Below are 19,412 nucleotides of genomic sequence, written 5' to 3'. Positions count from 1 at the left end.
GTTTTAGAACTGATCTTAGTGGGAAACGCTTGTGGAAGTGGACAATGGCTAATGACCTGACGTGCCTCAACGTCAGAGCCCCCACATTTATTCGTAATCACTCCAGGTCGGCCTTAGATTTAAGTTTTGTCAGTTCAGCCATTACTACTTCTTCTTGGAAAGCGCTGGACTGTGGCACCAACAGTGACCACTTACCGATAAGTTTTGAAATTTCTTGTCTGATAATTCCATCTTGTTCAAATGTAAGAGTATTTGTAAATTACACTAAATTTAGGAATGACCTGAAGTCAGCATTGGCTTTTCACTCGGAGGAGAGCGATGATAAAAAAGCACTGAAAATAAACGCAGTCATTAAAAGATCCTACAAAAGAGCCGAATTTACTGTTAAATCCACAAAAAGAGTAAATAGCCGTTGGTGCAATGATGAATGTACAAGAGAGCACCGACGACGTCAGGCAGCTTGGAAGCAGCTCTTACATAATCAATCCCCCCAAAACTGGGCCGATTATAAATTCATTGCTGCGGGCTTTAAAAGAACGGTAGCTCAAGCTACACAAGAATATGACAGAAGACATTATGAATACCTGTCGAAGCCTAAACATATGAAAGCATTGTTCCGATATATGAGAGCTCGGAAAATCTTGCCATCACCAGTTAATGTAGCTTGTGATAATCTGTCGGCACAAGAAATGACCACTACCTTATACCCGTGACACACGGGCAAAAGTAAAGTACTTTGAAGCAAACCCCTTTTGTCGCCTAAGGGGACCATTTGCAGAAAGGAGTGGCGCCGATGACACACGGCACTGGACTACTGCTTTAGGCGGTGCCTCAGAAGAATGCTGCAGAAAAGATGGCGCTGTTTGTGAAAGCAGCAACATTGGAAATATTAAAAAGAATCTGCACATGTACATCACATTCAGCGACGCCGGAGCATAAAACCGTTTTTTTTTATTGTCTGCTGGCTTATAATGTGCATACCTGTAATTTTCTTTCGCTTTTTTTGCGTTTTTAGCAGCAAATTTAGTTCGTCTGGCAACTATGAACAATCGGTGTTTTGCTGTTTTTGTTTTTTGTCGTGCTTTTTACATGGCTGCGTCCGGCTGGGTCAGTGACGGCGTGCCGCGTTTCGTCGTGGTCCTGCGATGTCTCAGCGCAGAGACAGAGATAAAGCAACAGTTGAGGTGGGCCTGACTCTTGTCGCCCACACAGCAACTGCCGCTGCCAACCCTAACATGATCGCGCTAGTGACGTAATGCAGGCGTTTGAGATTATGGACAGACTATAGGCCTTCTCTTTTCAACAAATCGCACTGGTGCTGAAAATGAAAACATTTTCTCAGCGCAAAAAAATACTGACAGGGCACCACAGTGTTGCGACACGTTTTCTTCTATTGATAAATTATACACACTGTATGCGAGAGTACTCCCTTCCTGCCAGAAAAGTAGATGCGGGATCTGCTTTTGCGAAAAGGTCCTTGGCCGGAAAGGAGTTACTCCTTTGTCGTGTGTCACTGCACCCGAACGCCTTTCCGAAAGATGTCCCCTTGTCTAAAGGACTTCAGGGTGCCCGTGTGTCAGGGGCATTAGAGGCAATCGGTAAAGGTCTGGAAAACAGATTCACTTCAGTAGTGCCAAACAACTGGCACAAGTCTACGATAAAGTCTGACTTTGAAGAAGTGACACAGACTGAAGTATCCAACGTGATTAAACATTTACCCTGTGCATCTCCTGACCCAGATGGAATCACAGTACCCATGATTAAAATTCTGTTCAATTTATCGCCTCGAGACGTCGCCAATGTTATTAACTACTCCTTAAAAAACTCGTGGGTGCCGCAGGATTGGAGGATAGCAAAGGTGATTCCTATACTAAAAAATCCGAGTGGAGGATTAACAGTCAATAACAGTCAGACCAATCTCTCTAACATCTAACATGGTCAAACTAGTAGAGAGGGTTCTACATAGCCGAGTAAGTATCTGGATGGCAGACAATTTAGTAATAAAACCGAACCAAATCGGCTTTCGTAGTGATTTCTCTATTTGGTGTGCCCATGCTGATTTAGAGAGCCAAATACAGCTCGCGCGTAGAAGAAGGCAATACGCTGCTTTAGTAACGCTTGACATAGCCAAGGCGTATGACAGTGTGGAGCACTTCATATTGTTAAATACGCTAGAAAGATTGAACTTCCCACAATATTTTATTGAGTGGGTGGCAGAATTCTTAAAATCAAGAGAATTATACTGCGTCAAGGATGGATGTTCCTCATCTAGATTTACACACGCGCGGAGTTCCCCAAGGAGCAGTCTTATCTCCAATATTATTTAATGCTTTAATGAGCACAATTCCAACAGATCAAGAAGTTACTGTCTACACTTATGCTGATGACATCGCACTCTTTGCTGCTGACTATGATATTTACTCACTACAACTTAAATTACAGAGATATATTAACATGGTAGAAATTTGGTTGCAGTCGATTTCGTTATCGTTAAATGTCAACAAAAGCGCGCTCATGGCGTTCCCGCTTGCAGAACCAATTTCAATTTCAATTTTATGTAAACAGGAACCCATCCAGCAAGTAGACTCTATAAAATATTTGGGAATCATTTATAATGACAAACTTAACTGGAGTCCACACATAGAGTATATAACTACCAAAGCACAGCGGGCTTCAGGCTTACTACACAAGCTAAGTAACCGGAAATATGGGTTACGGAGGCACACATTGATAAAGTTGTACAAGATTCATATGCGCCCTATCATGGAATTCGGCTGCATATTATTCTCGGGTGGCCCTGCTTATAAAACGAAACCTCTAGTTGTCTTGGAGCGAGAAGCACTGCGAATGTGTCTGGGACTCCCTAGATTTGTGGCTATCAACGTACTGTACCAGGAAGCGCGCCTGCCTACACTACTTTGTCGATTTCGAATTTTGACCGTACAAGCATTTTTAAAATTTTATAGCTTACCGGCAGGACGATCTCAATATGCTTTTATCGCAAACCCAGGCGCCTTCTTTCTTGCTCATTGGCCACGGTTTCACACACCTCAGATAATGTTTGTACAAAAAAATCTACAAAGTATGAATGTGAACATTAGAAATGTAATTGAGACTAATGACTCGAATTGTCATGTTATTATTGAGTATGATGATATATTCCCCCAAAACGCCAAATTACAATCTAGCAAATTTTTAAATAACATATTATTAGATTACTTGGAGCATGCAGAAACTAAAAATATAATAGCCACAGATGCTTCCGCGAATAATCAAAAGGCAGATGTAGGCATTGCCTCTGATTCGCTTGACTGGTCCTTTTCAGTGAGACTGCCTGATTTTACTCCAGTTTTTGAAGCGGAGCTCTTGGCGATTATTTTAGCTCTTCGAAAACTTCCATCAAATCAAAACAACGCAGTCATAATAACGGATTCTCTTTCAGTTTGTGCAGCTCTGACAGCTTCAGAGAACACTCGAATTCTAAGCACATTCAAAACATTAGTACCCCCGCAGTTGAGACTCCTGAGATTACTATGGGTTCCGGGACACTGTGGATTAAGATTAAATGAATTGGCCGATTCCTTAGCACGAGCCGCACTTGAAGGGCCAGTTTTGTTCATACTGCCAGATGTGGAATATATCACGGCAATAAGATATCGAAAATCTGCAATCTCCACTGATACGATAGAAAAAGTAACTACATGGACAGACTATAACCACCTCATGTTTCCGTGGCAACACCACTGGAGTCAGTCCAGAAAGCTCGAAGTCTTAATTACTAAATTTCGATGTCGTGTCCCCCCCCCTAAACCTGTATCTACACAGCTGGTCAGACAACATCACCCCTCTGCGCATCCTGCGGAAAAATGGAATCACTAGATCATTATTTTTTGTATTGTCGCCGCTACGATATACTTAGAAAAAGGTTACTAGTTATGCCATTTCGGAAAATAGGCCTTAGATTGACGGCGGAAACGGCGCTAAGCTTTGGTGCCTCAGTTTTGGGACATTGCCACAAGGATGCTTTCAATGCCGTTTGCGATTATATTCAGGCAACCAAGCGTATACCTTTGTGATCTTCAATCAAAAAAAAATTTATTACTCCCCAGGGCAGAGTGAAGTAAACGCCGCTGAATAATAATCATAACACCTCAAATCTCAAAATTGCTCAACTTGATTTTTTTTTCGTTTGCTCATTTTATGTTGTTTTTATTTTTACATTAGTCTTATTATAATACCAATTCATTACACATAGTTAAAATGATCACAGAAAAACTGCACTACACTTTCTTGGCCAATCCCCCTGAGTGGGTATGAGCCAACATCCCAGGGAAACAAAACAAAACAAAACCTACACGCCTTGGCGTAGTTCACGTGACAGGTTGGCATGTCAGTTAGAGAAAGAGGAAGCCTTCGTTCCCGTCGCGCGAGCAGCCACGCAGGAGAAGGAAGAAGAGGAGGCGCTGCTGCAGCGAAAAGTGGGCGTATGCCACAGTAGGAGAACAAGAACGAGTCTTTCATTTTTGAGCCGACGCCGTGGTTACCACCGCAGGCTCGCACTTCGAAAGGGTACCCCCGGCAGCGTGAAAAGGTCGCGCCATCCGTGTGCGGAAGAGAGGGTGCGAGAGTCGCGGTGCGTGAAAGACCTGCTACCACCAGCGACATGACGACGCCACCAGAGAAGGCTCCGGACGCCGTGGCTAGCACCAGCACCGCGTCTGAGGAGAACGATGATGATACCGACAACGAGTTAATCAGCGCGTACGTCGACGTCTCGAGCGACTACGAGAGCGACAACGACGAGACTGGCAAGTCGTCTGCAGCCGCGATGAAGTTCGCGATAAGCACCGCCGCGTTCCACGCAAAGTCGACGAACGCCGCAACCGCCAGTGCCCACTCCTCCGTGCTCAACCTGAATGCGACCCTCCAGCCATCGGCGAGCAAGACGAACTCCTGGCAGCCGAACGGCTGCGAGTACGAGGAGACGACGCCGCAGTGCCGGTTGCGGGTCAAGCGCGACATCATGGACCTCCTCAACGACCCGCCGCCGGGAGTGTACATCGCGCCGGCGGAGCACAATATCACCGTGATGGACGCGCTGGTGCTGGGCCCCGATGACACGCCGTACGAGGGCGGGTTTTTTCACTTCGTGATACAGTGCCCGCCCGACTACCCGATCAAGCCACCACGCGTTCGCTTCATGACCACCGGCAACGGCTGCGTGCGCTTCAACCCGAACCTGTACGAGTGTGGCAAGGTGTGCCTCAGCATACTGGGCACCTGGACAGGGCCGGCATGGAGCCCCGCGCAGTGCATCGCCAGTGTGCTCCTCTCGATCCAGTCGCTGCTCTGTGAAAACCCGTACCACAACGAGCCGGGCTACGAGACCGAGAGGCGGCCGGGAGACTCCAAGCGGTACAACCTCATCGTGCAGCACGAGACAATCCGCGTGGCCGTGTGCGACGCCATCGAGGCCTGCCTCAACGGGTCTTCGACTTGCCCAGCTCCCCTGAGGGAGGTGATGCTCAAGACATTCCCGGACTACTACGACAAGTACGAGGCGGTTGTCGTGTCCAACGAAGATCTAACGGGCATGTTCATGGAAGATCCCTTTGGCGCCAAGAGGGGGCAGTTCCAGTACAAGACTTTGCTCAAGAGACTGCAGGCACTGAAAGGACGAGTGCAAGAGTGGTTAAAGGCCACACGTGAACGGAGCGAATGAGTGGCTGAACTTTTGTGTTGCGGCCCCGGAAAGGAGTCAATGGTCGAATCTGTAACATTTTTTTTCTAATTTCTGCGGAGTTATCTCGGGACTGATTAAAAGAAGACAGGCACATTAAACAATCTTCACGCTGCCTGTAACAATGACGTTATATTTGATTCGGGGTTGTTCGTTTTGACATTTATTTACGTTATGGAAAGGCGAAATGCTAATAAAGATAAATGGAACAACAAAGGGCTGTTGTTTTTGTGCCGTCGAACAAAACATGATCAATCTGATAAAAAACATGAAATGAAAAGTAAATGGTAAAATAACAATCGATCTTCTACCAAAATACAAGATTAGGATTTATCACCGCCCATGAAGGCGCGTATATGGTATTCTACGAAAAAACTTTATTTAGGTCCGTCGGGGCGTGAACTAACACGTAGCGGGCCGCTCCCACGTCGGGACAAATATGCCAAACCTCTTCGTCATGTCCTGGGCCCGTTGGAGCTTCCTACTTGGACAATGTAACGTTTTCAACACAAAATGCAAGGCACTGCCAGAGCATATAATCTAATTTTGCAAAGTCTGAGCAAAGCACGCATCAGTGTGACGCCTGAATTTCTAGATAAATTTTGTGCAAAAGTGTGGAACTGAGATATGCCCCGACAAAAATTTTGTTCGAAATAAAAATATATTCGGGGGAGGGATGCAGCTGCCTCTTTTCGGCTTTGTATGCCACAGACGAAAAAAATTGAGGGGGGTGGCACGGGTCTGGTGGGCCACTTCCTGGCTATAGCCTATATGTCATACAGACAGACTGACAGACAGACAGACAGACAGACAGACAGACAGACAGACAGACAGATAGATAGATAGATAGATAGATAGATAGATAGATAGATAGATAGATAGATAGATAGATAGATAGATAGATAGATAGATAGATAGATAGATAGATAGATAGATAGATAGATAGATAGATAGATAGATAGATAGATAGATCACGAAAAAGAATATAGGTTAAATATCGTAGAGTTAGGTGCTACTTACAAGTCAGCAAATAAATAAGTACACATATTTACGAAAGTGATTGTGTATACCTAAATAAGGCGTATCAGAAATGTAGTGCCGTAGCAAGGGCCCATGCTCCTCTCTCCTCTGATTTTTTTTTTTATGCGAAGCATTTTTTGTCGAACTTCGGCGACTTTGACCGTATCTGTCTATATAGCAGCTTACGTTTAAGTGCTCTCGCCTGCACCCCCTTAACTTAACCATTATTTGGATGGGAGGGTAAGGTGGATTGACGAACATGAAGTGCTAGTCAACACATGAAAAATGTCACAATCCCGTCGTGAACGTCGTCAAACACTTCCCGCCAGACAGTGGCCCATACCAATGGGCGGGTATGTGCCGCTGCTATGCTGGTATGTGCCACAGGAGGTTGACACTTAGTATGTATACCCATAATCACGAGAACACACAAGGGCGATTTTAGCACGCGAACCTTAAGAAATACCCAACTTCGGTAGCGTCGACCCGATGAATGCAAAGAATAAATGCCACGGCCCCAGCTGGAATCGAACCCAGGCCTTCTGCGTGGCAGTGAAGCGTCTTACCACACAGCTACGCCATGTCTTGAAACTTCTTTTCAAATAGACGCTAACCTTCGTGAAAACGTCAGTGGTGGTTGCAGGGCTGCCCACCCAATTTTATAAACATTACATATGTACTCTTCTGATACAGCCGTCACGTCGGGTTAACATCAATTGTGGTTAGGTACTATGCGCTGAAGTTCATTTTTATAGCAGTGGCCAGGGCCAACATCATCGCGAGCATCAGCGCTTCATATCAGCTTCTGGTGCTGCTAATACGCATGTTCGAGTTGGCGTAGCTGCGCAAGTGCAAACAACTGATTATGTGCGCATCTTCAACTCTTCAACATATGTCTGTGCGTGTAACATTTCTGCATATATTAGCATCATTTTATGAAGTGTCGCTCAATAAAAAAATTGCAACATGGTCACCTTCCTTCGGCATTCCTCGCATAACGTCAATTCCCAGGTACGTGGGATCTGCCAATCTTACTTTTTTTTTTCTATAGCATCATCATCATCATCAGCCTGACTACGTCCACTGCAGGACAAAGGCCTCTCCCATGTTCCGCCAGTTAACCCGGTCCTGTGCTTGCTGCTGCCAATATATCCCCGCAAACTTCCTAATCTCATCTGCCCACCTAACCTTCTGTCTCCCCCTATCCTGCTTGCCTTCTCTGGAAATTTATTTATTGATTGATTGATTGATTGATTGATTGATTGATTGATTGATTGATTGATTGATTGATTGATTGATTGATTGATTGATTGATTGATTGATTGATATAATGATTGGTTAATATGTGGGGTTAAACGTCCCGAAACAGTTCGGCAGTGGTGCGCGCCTGAGCAGCACCTAAATATTGCGCTTGCTTTTACAGTGCTATCGGACCTACAAGGGGAACTGCCACCCACCAGCCCAGATAAGACGGATCTACGCCACGAGCCCAGAGTATCCTGCATCATCTGTGTTGGCACGTGGAAGACGAGGCAACGCCCACATTTGCGAGGACTGCCTGAAGGGCCGACGGCTTAAAAAGGGACAGCGCAACGGGAATTCGACACAGTTCGGCAGCGGTGCGCGCCTAAGCAGCGCCTAAATTAAATATTGCGCTTGCTTTTACAGGTAGGCAGCATTTTTGAAAAATCTTGTTATGCTTTAGAAGTGTGTACTGCTGCCGAACAATTTGTCACTTGTTTTGTTTGCATAGTCGTTGCTGTTGGCTTGCTGTTTGTATTACTGTTGGTTTGCTGTTGAAATGGCTAAAGAAATGACAAAGGCCTTTGAAGATTTCAAGCGTGAACTTAGGCTAGAAATCAGAGGCTTAAAAGAAAAATTTGAGGGCATTGGGGAAATCACGAAGCAGTCACAGCAAGTATTGAAAGAAAACAAAGAACTTCGTGCCCAAAATATGAAACTGACAAACAAACTAGAAGAGCTGGAACAATATCAGCGTTCCAACAATGTTGAGATTAAGGGCATTCCGCTTGAAGGTGAACCAGTTGCTATAATCAAACAAATTGGTGTAGTCATACAGGAGGAAGTAATGGAAGCTGACATTGATGTTTGTCACCGTGTGCCTATGCTCGGCACGACGAATCAAACATAATAGTCCGGTTCTTCCGTAGAACAAAAAGAAATGCTTTCCTCAGCAAAGCGTAGAAATCAAAAATAGATGCAAAGCAACTTGGATTCCAATCCCCTTCCAGAGTTTATGTGAATGAACATTTAACCCGCTATGGCAAGCAACTTCTCGGTGCCACAGTACAAAGAAAAAAAGAACTGCGATGGAAATTCGTGTGGACTGCAGGAGGCAAAGTGTTTGCAAGGAAAGATGAAAACTCACCTGTGTTGAGGATCGCCTGCATTGGCGACACTGAAAAGATGAATGAAGGAACGTAGTGCGCGGTCTTCCGGGTGTACTTGTAGAGTGCCGCATATGTAATGGACAATCCTGAAGCATGTAGCTATTACGATGTTGCCACTTTTAACGACACCTTCTCGTGTGATTCTAAACCGTTTAAAATCTTACACCTAAACACGCGTAGTATTAGAAATAAAGAGCAACACCTTAGTGACTTGTATGCCTCGGTCACCCACAGCTTTGAATTCTGATGTACACGGAAACCTGGCTAACAGAAACGGAAAAACCGCCACATTTCCACGGTTACTCATATAATGGTTTGGTGCGGACAAGCGGCAGAGGTGATGGCATAGCAATTTATGTTAAAACGTCATTAAGGCATGAAATTATTTCTTAGTGTTCAGTAATAAACAGCAGCGTTGAATGTATGTTGGTTCTTTTACAGAAATTAATAGTTGTAGTAATATATCGACCACCAATGGGCAACAAAATAGACTTTTTTGAGTATTTGGAGCGTATGCTTTCTTTTCTATGTCGATTTTCGATGCCTTTTGTTATAATGGAGGACGTCAACATAGATATGTTATCGAGTAACACTGCAGCTAAAAAGTTTATTGAAATCATACACTCCTTTGCATGCACCAATCTTATCACGGAAGCCACAAGTTTAACAGAAAAAAGTGCAACTTCGCTCGACATATGTGTAACAAACATTCATTCCCGAGACTTTTTTTCTGGACTGGTAACGGCTGATGTAAGCGACCATTTACCAATTTTTTGTTTACTGCCAAATATGCAAGTCAAACGCGAAACCACAGTGGAAGCCTTATGTTGCAGCATTAGTGCTGCAGGCTTGGAAGTGTTTCGCTCACATATTCAATCAGTCAATTGGACATGCGTGTTTGAGAAAATAAATCCGAATGCAGCATACGAGGCATTTTTCGAAAAACTTAGACTATGTTTTAATCAAGCATTTCCAATGAACTTGCGAAAACCAAAACTCAAACGTGCAAGGAAGCCGTGGATTGATGAAAAGCTATTGAAAATGATTAAAACAAAAAATAAAATGTACCACACATTTGTTCGGTCACGAAACTTGGAGGCGTTGTCAGAGTTTAAAAAATACCGAAATATGTTGAACACCGATTTAAAGCATGCGAGGGAAACATATTATGAAAATTTCTTTACGAAAATAAAAAATGACTCTAGGAAGGTGTGGGACGAGGTTAAAAATCTAATGTCAGAGAAAAAAGAGCCACCACCGCTATGTTTTCATACTAATGCAGGTAGCTTGTCTGATAGTGACGCAGCGAATAAGATGAATGATTACTTTGTCACCAGTGCAGAATATAAAAAACGATAGCAATATAGCTCCCTGTGTTACATTAAAAGAGTGTGGGCTTATAAACTCCGTGTCACTATCCCCAGTGACATCAGAGGAAGTAATACAATTGATAAACCAGATTAAAAATAACGTAGCCGCTGGCTTTGATGAGATCAAGGCAACTCCGGTAAAATACGTAGCTGATATTATAGCTCTAATGATTGTTTTTTATAATATATAGAATGTTCGAAACTGGTTTTTTCCCAGACAGCCTAAAATAGCGAGAGTGTGCCCAGTCTTCAAGGGTGGTGATAAACGGCTATTCACCAACTACAGGCCAATATCCGTTCTTCCTGCTTTATCTAAGGTATTTGAGAATGCAATAAACGTACGCTTGTACAAATTTTATGACAAGTACAATGTGATTAGTAAGGCTCAGTATGGTTTTCAAAAAAATAAATGTTGTGAAGCAGCTTTGCTTAATATTAAACATGAACTGATCACAAACATCGAACATAGACTGTACTCACTAGGTTTGTTCATAGACTTTAGAAAGGCGTTTCATTCGGTACGTCATGAAGTACTAATGGCTAAACTTAGCAAGTACGGTGTACGTGGTGTGGTTCTTGAGTTAATGAAAAACTATCTAACAAACCACCATCAATATTTTTGCATAAACAAAAGTGCGTCCACTTACTTAAACATAACAAGAGGAGTACCACAAGGGTCAATTCTTGGTCCTCTATTGTTCATAATTTATATAAACGACCTGTGTGATATCCCATGTTCTCCCAAGTTAATAATGTATGCAGATGACACTAACATATTCTTTAGCGGCACATCCATTCTAGAGCTTGAACACCAGGTTAATAACTACCTACGAAAGTTGTCCGCGTATCTTAGTTTGAATAAACTGCAACTAAATGTTAGTAAAAAGAAGTACATTGTCTTTGCCCCACCTAATAAGCCGCGTAACTATAGTTCAACTGTTTCATTTGAGGGCAAAGAGATAGAGCAAGTCACCAGCCAGAAGTTCCTAGGTGTATGGTTTTCTGAGGGATTGACATGGAACACACATATAGAAAAACTAACGGTAGAACTCAGTAAAACCATTGGATGTTTATATAGGCTCAGCCCAGTTTTACCAAAATAGTTACAAATAGAATTATATTACGCCCTTTTCTACTCTAAAATAACATACGGTATCTTGGTATGGGGTACTACTACACAAACAAACTATCAAAAATTACTAGTTCTGAAAAAAAAGAGTTTTGCGAACATTCAAGCAATACCAAGGTATTATCAGGGACTTGAAAACCAAACCACTTTTTGAAAAATACGCATTACTAACAATAACAAAACTGTATCATTTCAAACTTCTGCAGTGGATTAAACAAAACAAGCCACATTGTCTTCAGAACCCGCCTGACAACACTCATTATACTATGCGTCAGCAACGCCGGAAAATCCCAGCAATAAGGACAAGTTATGGCAAGCAACACGTTCAGTATCAAATACCCACAATGTTAAATCGTTTACACGGTCTCATAGATTTCAATTCCGTACCTTCGAACACCATCATCAAGTCCATCCTAATGAACCAGGATATTGAGTATGCTTAATAAAGTTTCTGTACTTGATTTGTTACATCCTATCTATCAATTTGAGCTATGTGTTGTAGTTGCTTTTCTTATGCTTTATTTTATATTCTGTATTGAAGTTTCTTTTCAGATGACACTTTTGTGATAAAGTGATTTTTCTAATGTTTTCCCTGAATTAGTGTGACAAGACCATGCTAAATTTTGTTGTGTTATGGTTTATTTATTGTGTTATTAATTTATTTCTGTGTGTTATTTGTTGTGTTATATATTTATTTCTGAAAACATATGCGACAGATTCAGCGGCCAGCGTGCCAAACTGTATTTAGGAGCAGAGGCCCCAAGTCAGGCTATATAGCCTTTAGCCTCTGCTCCCGACCCTGTAAGAAATTCAGGACAAATAAGCTTCAATTCAATTCAATTCAAAACCACTATATGATTATGAGAGACGTCGTAGTGCAGGGCTCCGGAAATTTCGACCGCCTGGGGTTCTTTGACATGCACCCAAATCTGAGTCCACAAGCCTAAAACTTTTCCGCCTCCATCGGAAATGCAGCCGCCGCAGCCGGAATTTGATTTTCCTCCCTCTCTCCTCCCTCTCTCCTCCCTCTCTCCTCCCTCTCTCATCTGATTTTTTTTTTAATCCTTGCTCTTGAGGGATAGTGGCAATCTCCCTGTCATGATATGAGAGTGTTTCCCAAATGTGCTCCATCCCATTGTTATTCTTCTAGTTACTTCAATCTCTTGGCTCGTCTCCGCGGTTATTTCCTGTATTAAGCAGACATAGCCTTTACAACTTCAAGTGCATTATTACCTATCTCGAAGAGTTGCTCTCTTCCGAGGTTGTTGTACATTTCTTTCGTTTTCTGCAGAATATTTTTAAGACCTACCCTTCTGCTCTCCTTGTCTGACTCCGTCATGATGAGTTGCGATTCGTCCCCTGCGTTACTTGGTAATGCAATGTTATCGGCGAAGCACAGATTACTAAGGTAGCCTTTATAAACTCTAATACCTGTCTGTTCCCATTCTAGGGTTCTGAAAACCTCCTGTAAGCACGCGGTAAATAGTATTGGGGAGATTGTATCCCACTGCCTTACACCCTTCTTGATTGATATTCTGTTGATTTCTTTATGAAGCAATATGGTAGCAGTTGATCCCCTCTAGATTTTTCCCAGGATGTTTATATATGCTTCATCGACGCCCTGATTCCGCATTGTCTGCATGACTACTGATATTTCTAGTGAATCAAACGCCTCTGCGTAATCTATGAAGGCGACGTATAGTGGTTGCTTATATTCTGAGCATTTCTCTATTACCTGATTGATAGTATGAATGGGGTAGATTGTTGAGTAGCCTGTTCGAAATCCTGCTTGTTCCTTTGCTTGATTGAATTGTAATGTGGCCTAAAATCTATTAGCAATTACCTTTGTAAATACTCGTATACTACGTAGAGCAAGCTGATAGGCCTCTAATTGTTCAAGTCCTTGTCCTCTCCTTTCTCATGTATTAGGATTATGTTAGCATTCTTCCAAGATTCTGGTACTCTTCCCGTCAGGAGACACCTCGTAAACAGGGTCGCTAGTTTTTCTAACACAATTTGTCCTTCATCTTTCAGCAGATCTGATGTTACCTGATCCCCACCATTAGCTGTGCCTCTTTGCGTGCTCTTCAAGGCATTCCGTACTTCTTCTATCATTACTGGTGGGGTGTCATCTGGACTACCGCTAGTTCTTATACTATGGTCGTGGTTGTCCCGGCTACTGTACAGATATTTCTAAAACCCCTCCGCTGATTTAACTCTCCTATCCCACATGCATACATCAATTTGCTATAGCATACAGAGCACCAAATGACATTCGACCACATCTGCCTGCCAGAGCCCCCTTTTCATATCACAATGATTCCCCCCCCCCTCAAAAAAAGAAAAAAAAGAAAATTCTACCTACGCGCCTTGGCGTAGTTCACGTGACTGGCTGGCACGTCAGTTAGAGAAAGACGAAGCCTTCGTTCCCGTCACGCGAACAGCCAAGCAGGAGAAAGAAGAAGAGGAGGCGCTGCTGCAGCGAAAAGTGGGTGTATGCCACAGCACGAGAACAAGAACGGGTCTTTCATTTTGAAACCGACGCTGTGGTCACCACCGTGGGATCGCACTTCGAAAGGGTACCCCCTGCAGCGTGAAAAGGTCGCGCCATCCGTGTGCGGAAGAGAGGGTGCGAGAGTCGCGGTGCGTGAAAGACCTGCTACCACCAGCGACATGACGACGCCGCCAGAGAAGGCTCCGGACGCCGTGGCTAGCACAAGCACCGCGACTGAGGAGAACGATGACGATACCGACAACGAGTTAATCAGCGCGTACATCGACGTCTCGAGTGACTACGAGAGCGACAACGACGAGGCTGGCAAGTCGTCTGCAGCGGCGATGAAGTTCGCGATAAGCACCGCCGCGTTCCACGCAAAGTCGACCGACGCCTCAACAGCCGGTGCCCACTCCTCCGCACTCAACCTGAATGCAACCCTCCAGCCATCGGCGAGCAAGACGAACTCCTGGCAGCCGAACGTCGGCGAGTACGAGGAGACGACGCCGCAGTGCCGGTTGCGGGTCAAGCGCGACATCATGGACCTCCTCAACGACCCGCCGCCGGGAGTGTACATCGCGCCGGCGGAGCACAATATCACCGTGATGGACGCGCTGGTGCTGGGCCCCGATGACACGCCGTACGAGGGCGGGTTTTTTCACTTCGTGATACAGTGCCCGCCCGACTACCCGATCCAGCCACCACGCGTTCGCTTCATGACCACCGGCAACGGCTGCGTGCGCTTCAACCCGAACCTGTACGAGTGTGGCAAAGTGTGCCTCAGCATACTGGGCACCTGGACAGGGCCGGCATGGAGCCCCGCGCAGTGCATCGCCACTGTGCTCCTCTCGATCCAGTCGCTGCTCTGTGAAAACCCGTACCACAACGAGCCGGGCTACGAGACCGAGAGGCGGCCGGGGGACTCCAAGCGGTACAACCTCATCGTGCAGCACGAGACAATCCGCGTGGCCGTGTGCGACGCCATCGAGGCCTGCCTCAACGGATCTTCGACTTACCCAGCTCCCCTGAGGGAGGTGATGCTAAAGACATTCCCGGACTACTACGACAAGTACGAGGCGGTTGTCGTGTCCAACGAAGATCTAACGGACATGTACATGGAAGATCCCTTTGGCGCCAAGAGGGGGCAGTTCCAGTACAAGACTTTGCTCAAGAGATTTCAGGCATTGAAAGGACGAGTCCAAGAGTGGTTAAAGGCCACGCGCGAACGGAGCGAGTGAGCGGCTGAGCTTCTGTGTTGCTGCCCCGGAAAAGAGTCAATGGTCGATTCTGTAACATTTTTTTTCTTATTTCTGTGGAGTCATCTCGAAACTGAAGTAAAAGAAGACAAGCATATCAAAGAATCTGCACGCCACCTGTAACAATGACGTTATATTTATTCGGAATCGTTCGTTCTGACATTTATTTGCGTTATGGAAATGCAAACTAATAATAAATATAAATGGAACAACAAAGCGCTGTTTTTTTTTGTGCCGTCGAACAAAACATGATCAATCTGACGAAAAAAATGAAATGAAAATCAATGGTAAAATAACAATTGATCGTCTACTTAAATACGAGTTAAGTATTCCTCACCGCCCGTGAAGGCGCGTATGGTATGGTATGGAAAAACTTTATTTAGGTCCACAGGGGCGTGAACTGGCACGTAGCTCGCCGCTGCTTCGTCGAATCAAATAGGCCTAACCTCTCCGTAATGTCGTGGGTCCGTTATAGCATCCCACTTGGACAATGTAACGTTTTCAACCTGAAGTGGAGGGCACTGCCAGAGCATACAATCTAATTTGGCAAAGTCTTAGCAGAGCACGCATCAGTGTGACGCCTGAATTTCTGAATAAATTTTGTGCAAGAGTGCGGAACTGGGATTTGCCCCGACAAAAGTGTTTCTTCAGGATAACAGAAATATTTTCGAGGGAGGGATGCAGCTGTCTATGTTTCGGCTTTGTATGCGACAGTCCAAGAAAACTGAGGGGGGGGGGGGGGGCAGGCACTGGTCTGGTGTGCCACTTCCTGGCTATAGCCTATATGTCACTGCGTCCTCTTATAACCTTTGTTATACCTGAACCCTCTTTGTGAGTCTCTACGTTCCTCCTCAGTAGCTAAGTACCGGCAAGATACAGACAGACAGACAGACAGACAGACAGGTAGATAGATAGACAGACAGGTAGATAGATAGATAGATAGATAGATAGATAGATAGATAGATAGATAGATAGATAGATAGATAGATAGATAGATAGATAGATAGATAGATAGATAGATAGATAGATAGATAGATAGATAGATAGATAGATAGATAGATAGATAGATAGATAGATAGATAGATAGATAGATAGATAGATAGATAGATAGATAGATAGATAGATAGATAGATAGATAGATAGATAGATAGATAGATAGATAGATAGATAGATAGATAGATAGATAGATAGATAGATAGATAGATAGATAGATAGATAGATAGATAGATAGATAGATAAGGGATAGATCACGAAAAAGGATATAGGTTAAATATCGTAGAGTGAGGTGCTACCTACAAGTTAACAAATAAATAAGTACACATATCTACAAAAGTGATTGTGTATACCTAAATAAGGCGTAGCAGAGAGGTAGTGCCGTAGCAAGGGCTCATGCTCCTCCCTCTTTCCTCTGATTTTTCTTTAATGCGAAGCATTTTTTGGCGAACTTCGGCGACTTTGACCACATCTGTCTATATAGCAGCTTACGTTTAAGTGCTCTCGCGTGCACCCCCTTAACTTGACCATTATTTGGATGGGAGGGTAAGGTGGATTGACGAACATGAAGTGCTAGTCAAGACATGAAAAATGTCACAATCCCGTCGTGTACGTCGTCAAACACTTCCCGCCAGACAGTGGCCCATACAAACGGGCGGGTATGTGCCGCTGCTATGCTGGTATGTGCCACAGGAGATTGACACTTAGTATGTATACCTAGGAATCACGAGAACACACAAGGGCGATTTTAGCACGCGAGCATCAAGAAATACTTAACTTCGGTAGCGTCGGCCCGAGGAATGCAAAGAATAAATGCCATGGTCCCAGCTGGAATCGAACCCAGGCATCTGCGTGGCAGTGAAGCATCTTACCACACAGCTACGCCATGTCAAGAATCTTCTTTTCAAATAGACGCTAACCTTCGTGAAAACGTCAATGGTGGTTGCAGGGCTGCCCACCCAGTTTTGTAAACATTACATATGTACTCTTTTGATACAGCCGTCACGTCGGGTTAACATAAATTGTGGTTAGGTGCTATGCGCTGAAGTTCATTTTTGTAGCAGTGGCCAGGGCCTCTATCATCGCGAGCATCAGCGCTTCATATCAGCTTCTCGTGCTGCTAATACCCATGTGCGAGTTGGCGTCGTTGCGCAAGTGCAAACAAATGATTATGTAAGCATCTGCAACTCTTCAACATATGTCTGTGCGTGTAACATTTGTGCATATATTAGCGTCATTTTATGACGTGTCGCTCAATAAAAAATTGCAACACGGTCACCTTCCGTCCGCATGCTTCGCATAACGATAATTCTCAGGTACGTGGTATCTGCCATTTTTTTTCTATAACATCATCATCATCAGCCTGACTACGTCCACTGCAGGACAAAGGCATCTCTCACATTCCGCCAGTCAACTTGGTCCTGTGTTTGCTGCTGCCAATTTATCCCCGCAAACTTCTTAATCTCATCTGCCCACCTAACCTTCTGTCTCCCCCTATCCCGCTTGCCTTCTAGGGGAATTGATTGATTGATTTATTGATTGATTGATTGATTGATTGATTGATTGATTGATTGATTGATATGTGGGCTTTAATGTCCCAAAACTACTATATGATTATGAGAGGCGCCGTAGTGGAGGGCTCCGGAAATTTTGACCGCCTCAGGTTCTTTAACGTGCACCCAAATCTGTGTACAAGGGCCTACAACATTTCCGCCTCCATCGGAAATGCAACTTCCGCCGCCAGGATTTATCCCACGACCTTCGGGTCAGCAGCCGAGCACCTTAGCCACTAGACCACCGCTGCGGGGCCCTTCTCTGGGAATCCAGTTAGTGGCCTTTAACGACCAGCGGTTAACCTGTCTACGTGCTACATGCCAGGCCCATGTCCATTTCCTCTTCTTGATTTCAACTATTATATCCTTAACCCCGGTTTGTTACCTAATCCCTTCTTATCTCTTCTTGTCTCTTAAGGTTATACCTACCATTTTTTTTCTATTGCTCGCTGCGTCATCATCAGTTTAAGCTGAACCCTCTTTGTAAGTCTGCACGTTTCTGCTCCGTAGCTAAGCACCGGAAAGGTGCAGCTTTTATATTTTTTGCTCTTGAGGGATAGTGGCAACCTACCTGTCATAATATGAAAGTGCTTGCCAAATATGCTTAACCCCATTATTATTCTTCTAGTTACTTTAACCTCGTGGTTCGGCTTCGCGGTTATTACCTGTCCTAGGTAGACATAGTCTTTTACAACTTGAAGTGCATTATTACCTATCTCGAAGCGCTGCTCTCTTCCGAGGTTCTTCTACATTACTTTCGTTTTCTGCAGAATACTTTTAAGACCTACCTTTCCGCATCCTTGTCTAACTACGTCATGATGAGTTGCGATTCATCCCCTGAGTTACTTTGCAATGCAATGTCATCGGTGAAACGCAAGTTACTAAGGTACTCTTCATTTACTCTAATACTTATCTGTTCCCCGGCAGTCTAGGACTCTGAAAACCTCCTATAACCACGCGGTAAATAGCATTGGGGAGATTGTATCCCCCTGCCTTACCCCCTTCATGATTGGTATTCTGTTGCTTTCTTCATGAAGCCCTATGGTAGCAGTTAATCCTCTGTAGATTTCTTCCAGGATGTTTATATATGCTTCGTCGGCGCCCTGATTCCACAGTGTCTGCATGACTGCTGATATTTCTACTGAATCAAACGCCTTCTCGTAATCTATGAAGGCTGTGCATAGTGGTTGGCTATATTCTGAGCATTTATCTATTACTTGATTGACTGTATGAATGGGGTAGATTGTTGAGTAGCCTGTTCGAAATCCTGCTTCTTCCTTTGCTTGATTGAATTGTAATGTGGCCTTAAATCTATTAGCAATTACCTTTGTAAATACTCGTATACTACGTAGAGCAAGCTGATAGGCCTCTAATTGTTCAAGTCCTTGTCCTCTCCTTTCTTATGTATTAGGATGATGTTAGCATTCTTCCAAGATTCTGGTACTC

At 44.1% G+C, this 19,412-nt stretch overlaps 1 protein-coding gene and 1 pseudogene across 1 annotated transcript; both read left to right on the top strand.

Moving 5' to 3' along the window:
- Positions 1-4,984: 4,984 nt before the first annotated feature.
- On the top strand, positions 4,985-5,743 carry LOC119186930 (ubiquitin-conjugating enzyme E2 Z-like). The gene has a single exon (XM_075887774.1). The coding sequence runs from the start codon at positions 5,024-5,026 to the stop codon at positions 5,720-5,722; it is 699 nt and encodes a 232-aa protein (XP_075743889.1). The 5' UTR covers positions 4,985-5,023; the 3' UTR covers positions 5,723-5,743.
- An 8,912-nt stretch (positions 5,744-14,655) lies between these two features.
- Positions 14,656-15,402, top strand: LOC142802767 (ubiquitin-conjugating enzyme E2 Z pseudogene; annotated as a pseudogene).
- The last annotated feature ends 4,010 nt before the right edge of the window (positions 15,403-19,412 follow it).

The sequence above is a fragment of the Rhipicephalus microplus genome, chromosome 3, assembly GCF_043290135.1.
Source record: "Rhipicephalus microplus isolate Deutch F79 chromosome 3, USDA_Rmic, whole genome shotgun sequence".
Taxonomy (NCBI): domain Eukaryota; kingdom Metazoa; phylum Arthropoda; class Arachnida; order Ixodida; family Ixodidae; genus Rhipicephalus; species Rhipicephalus microplus.
Note: the sequence above shows the minus strand (reverse complement) of the source record. Positions and strands in the feature narration are given on the sequence as shown.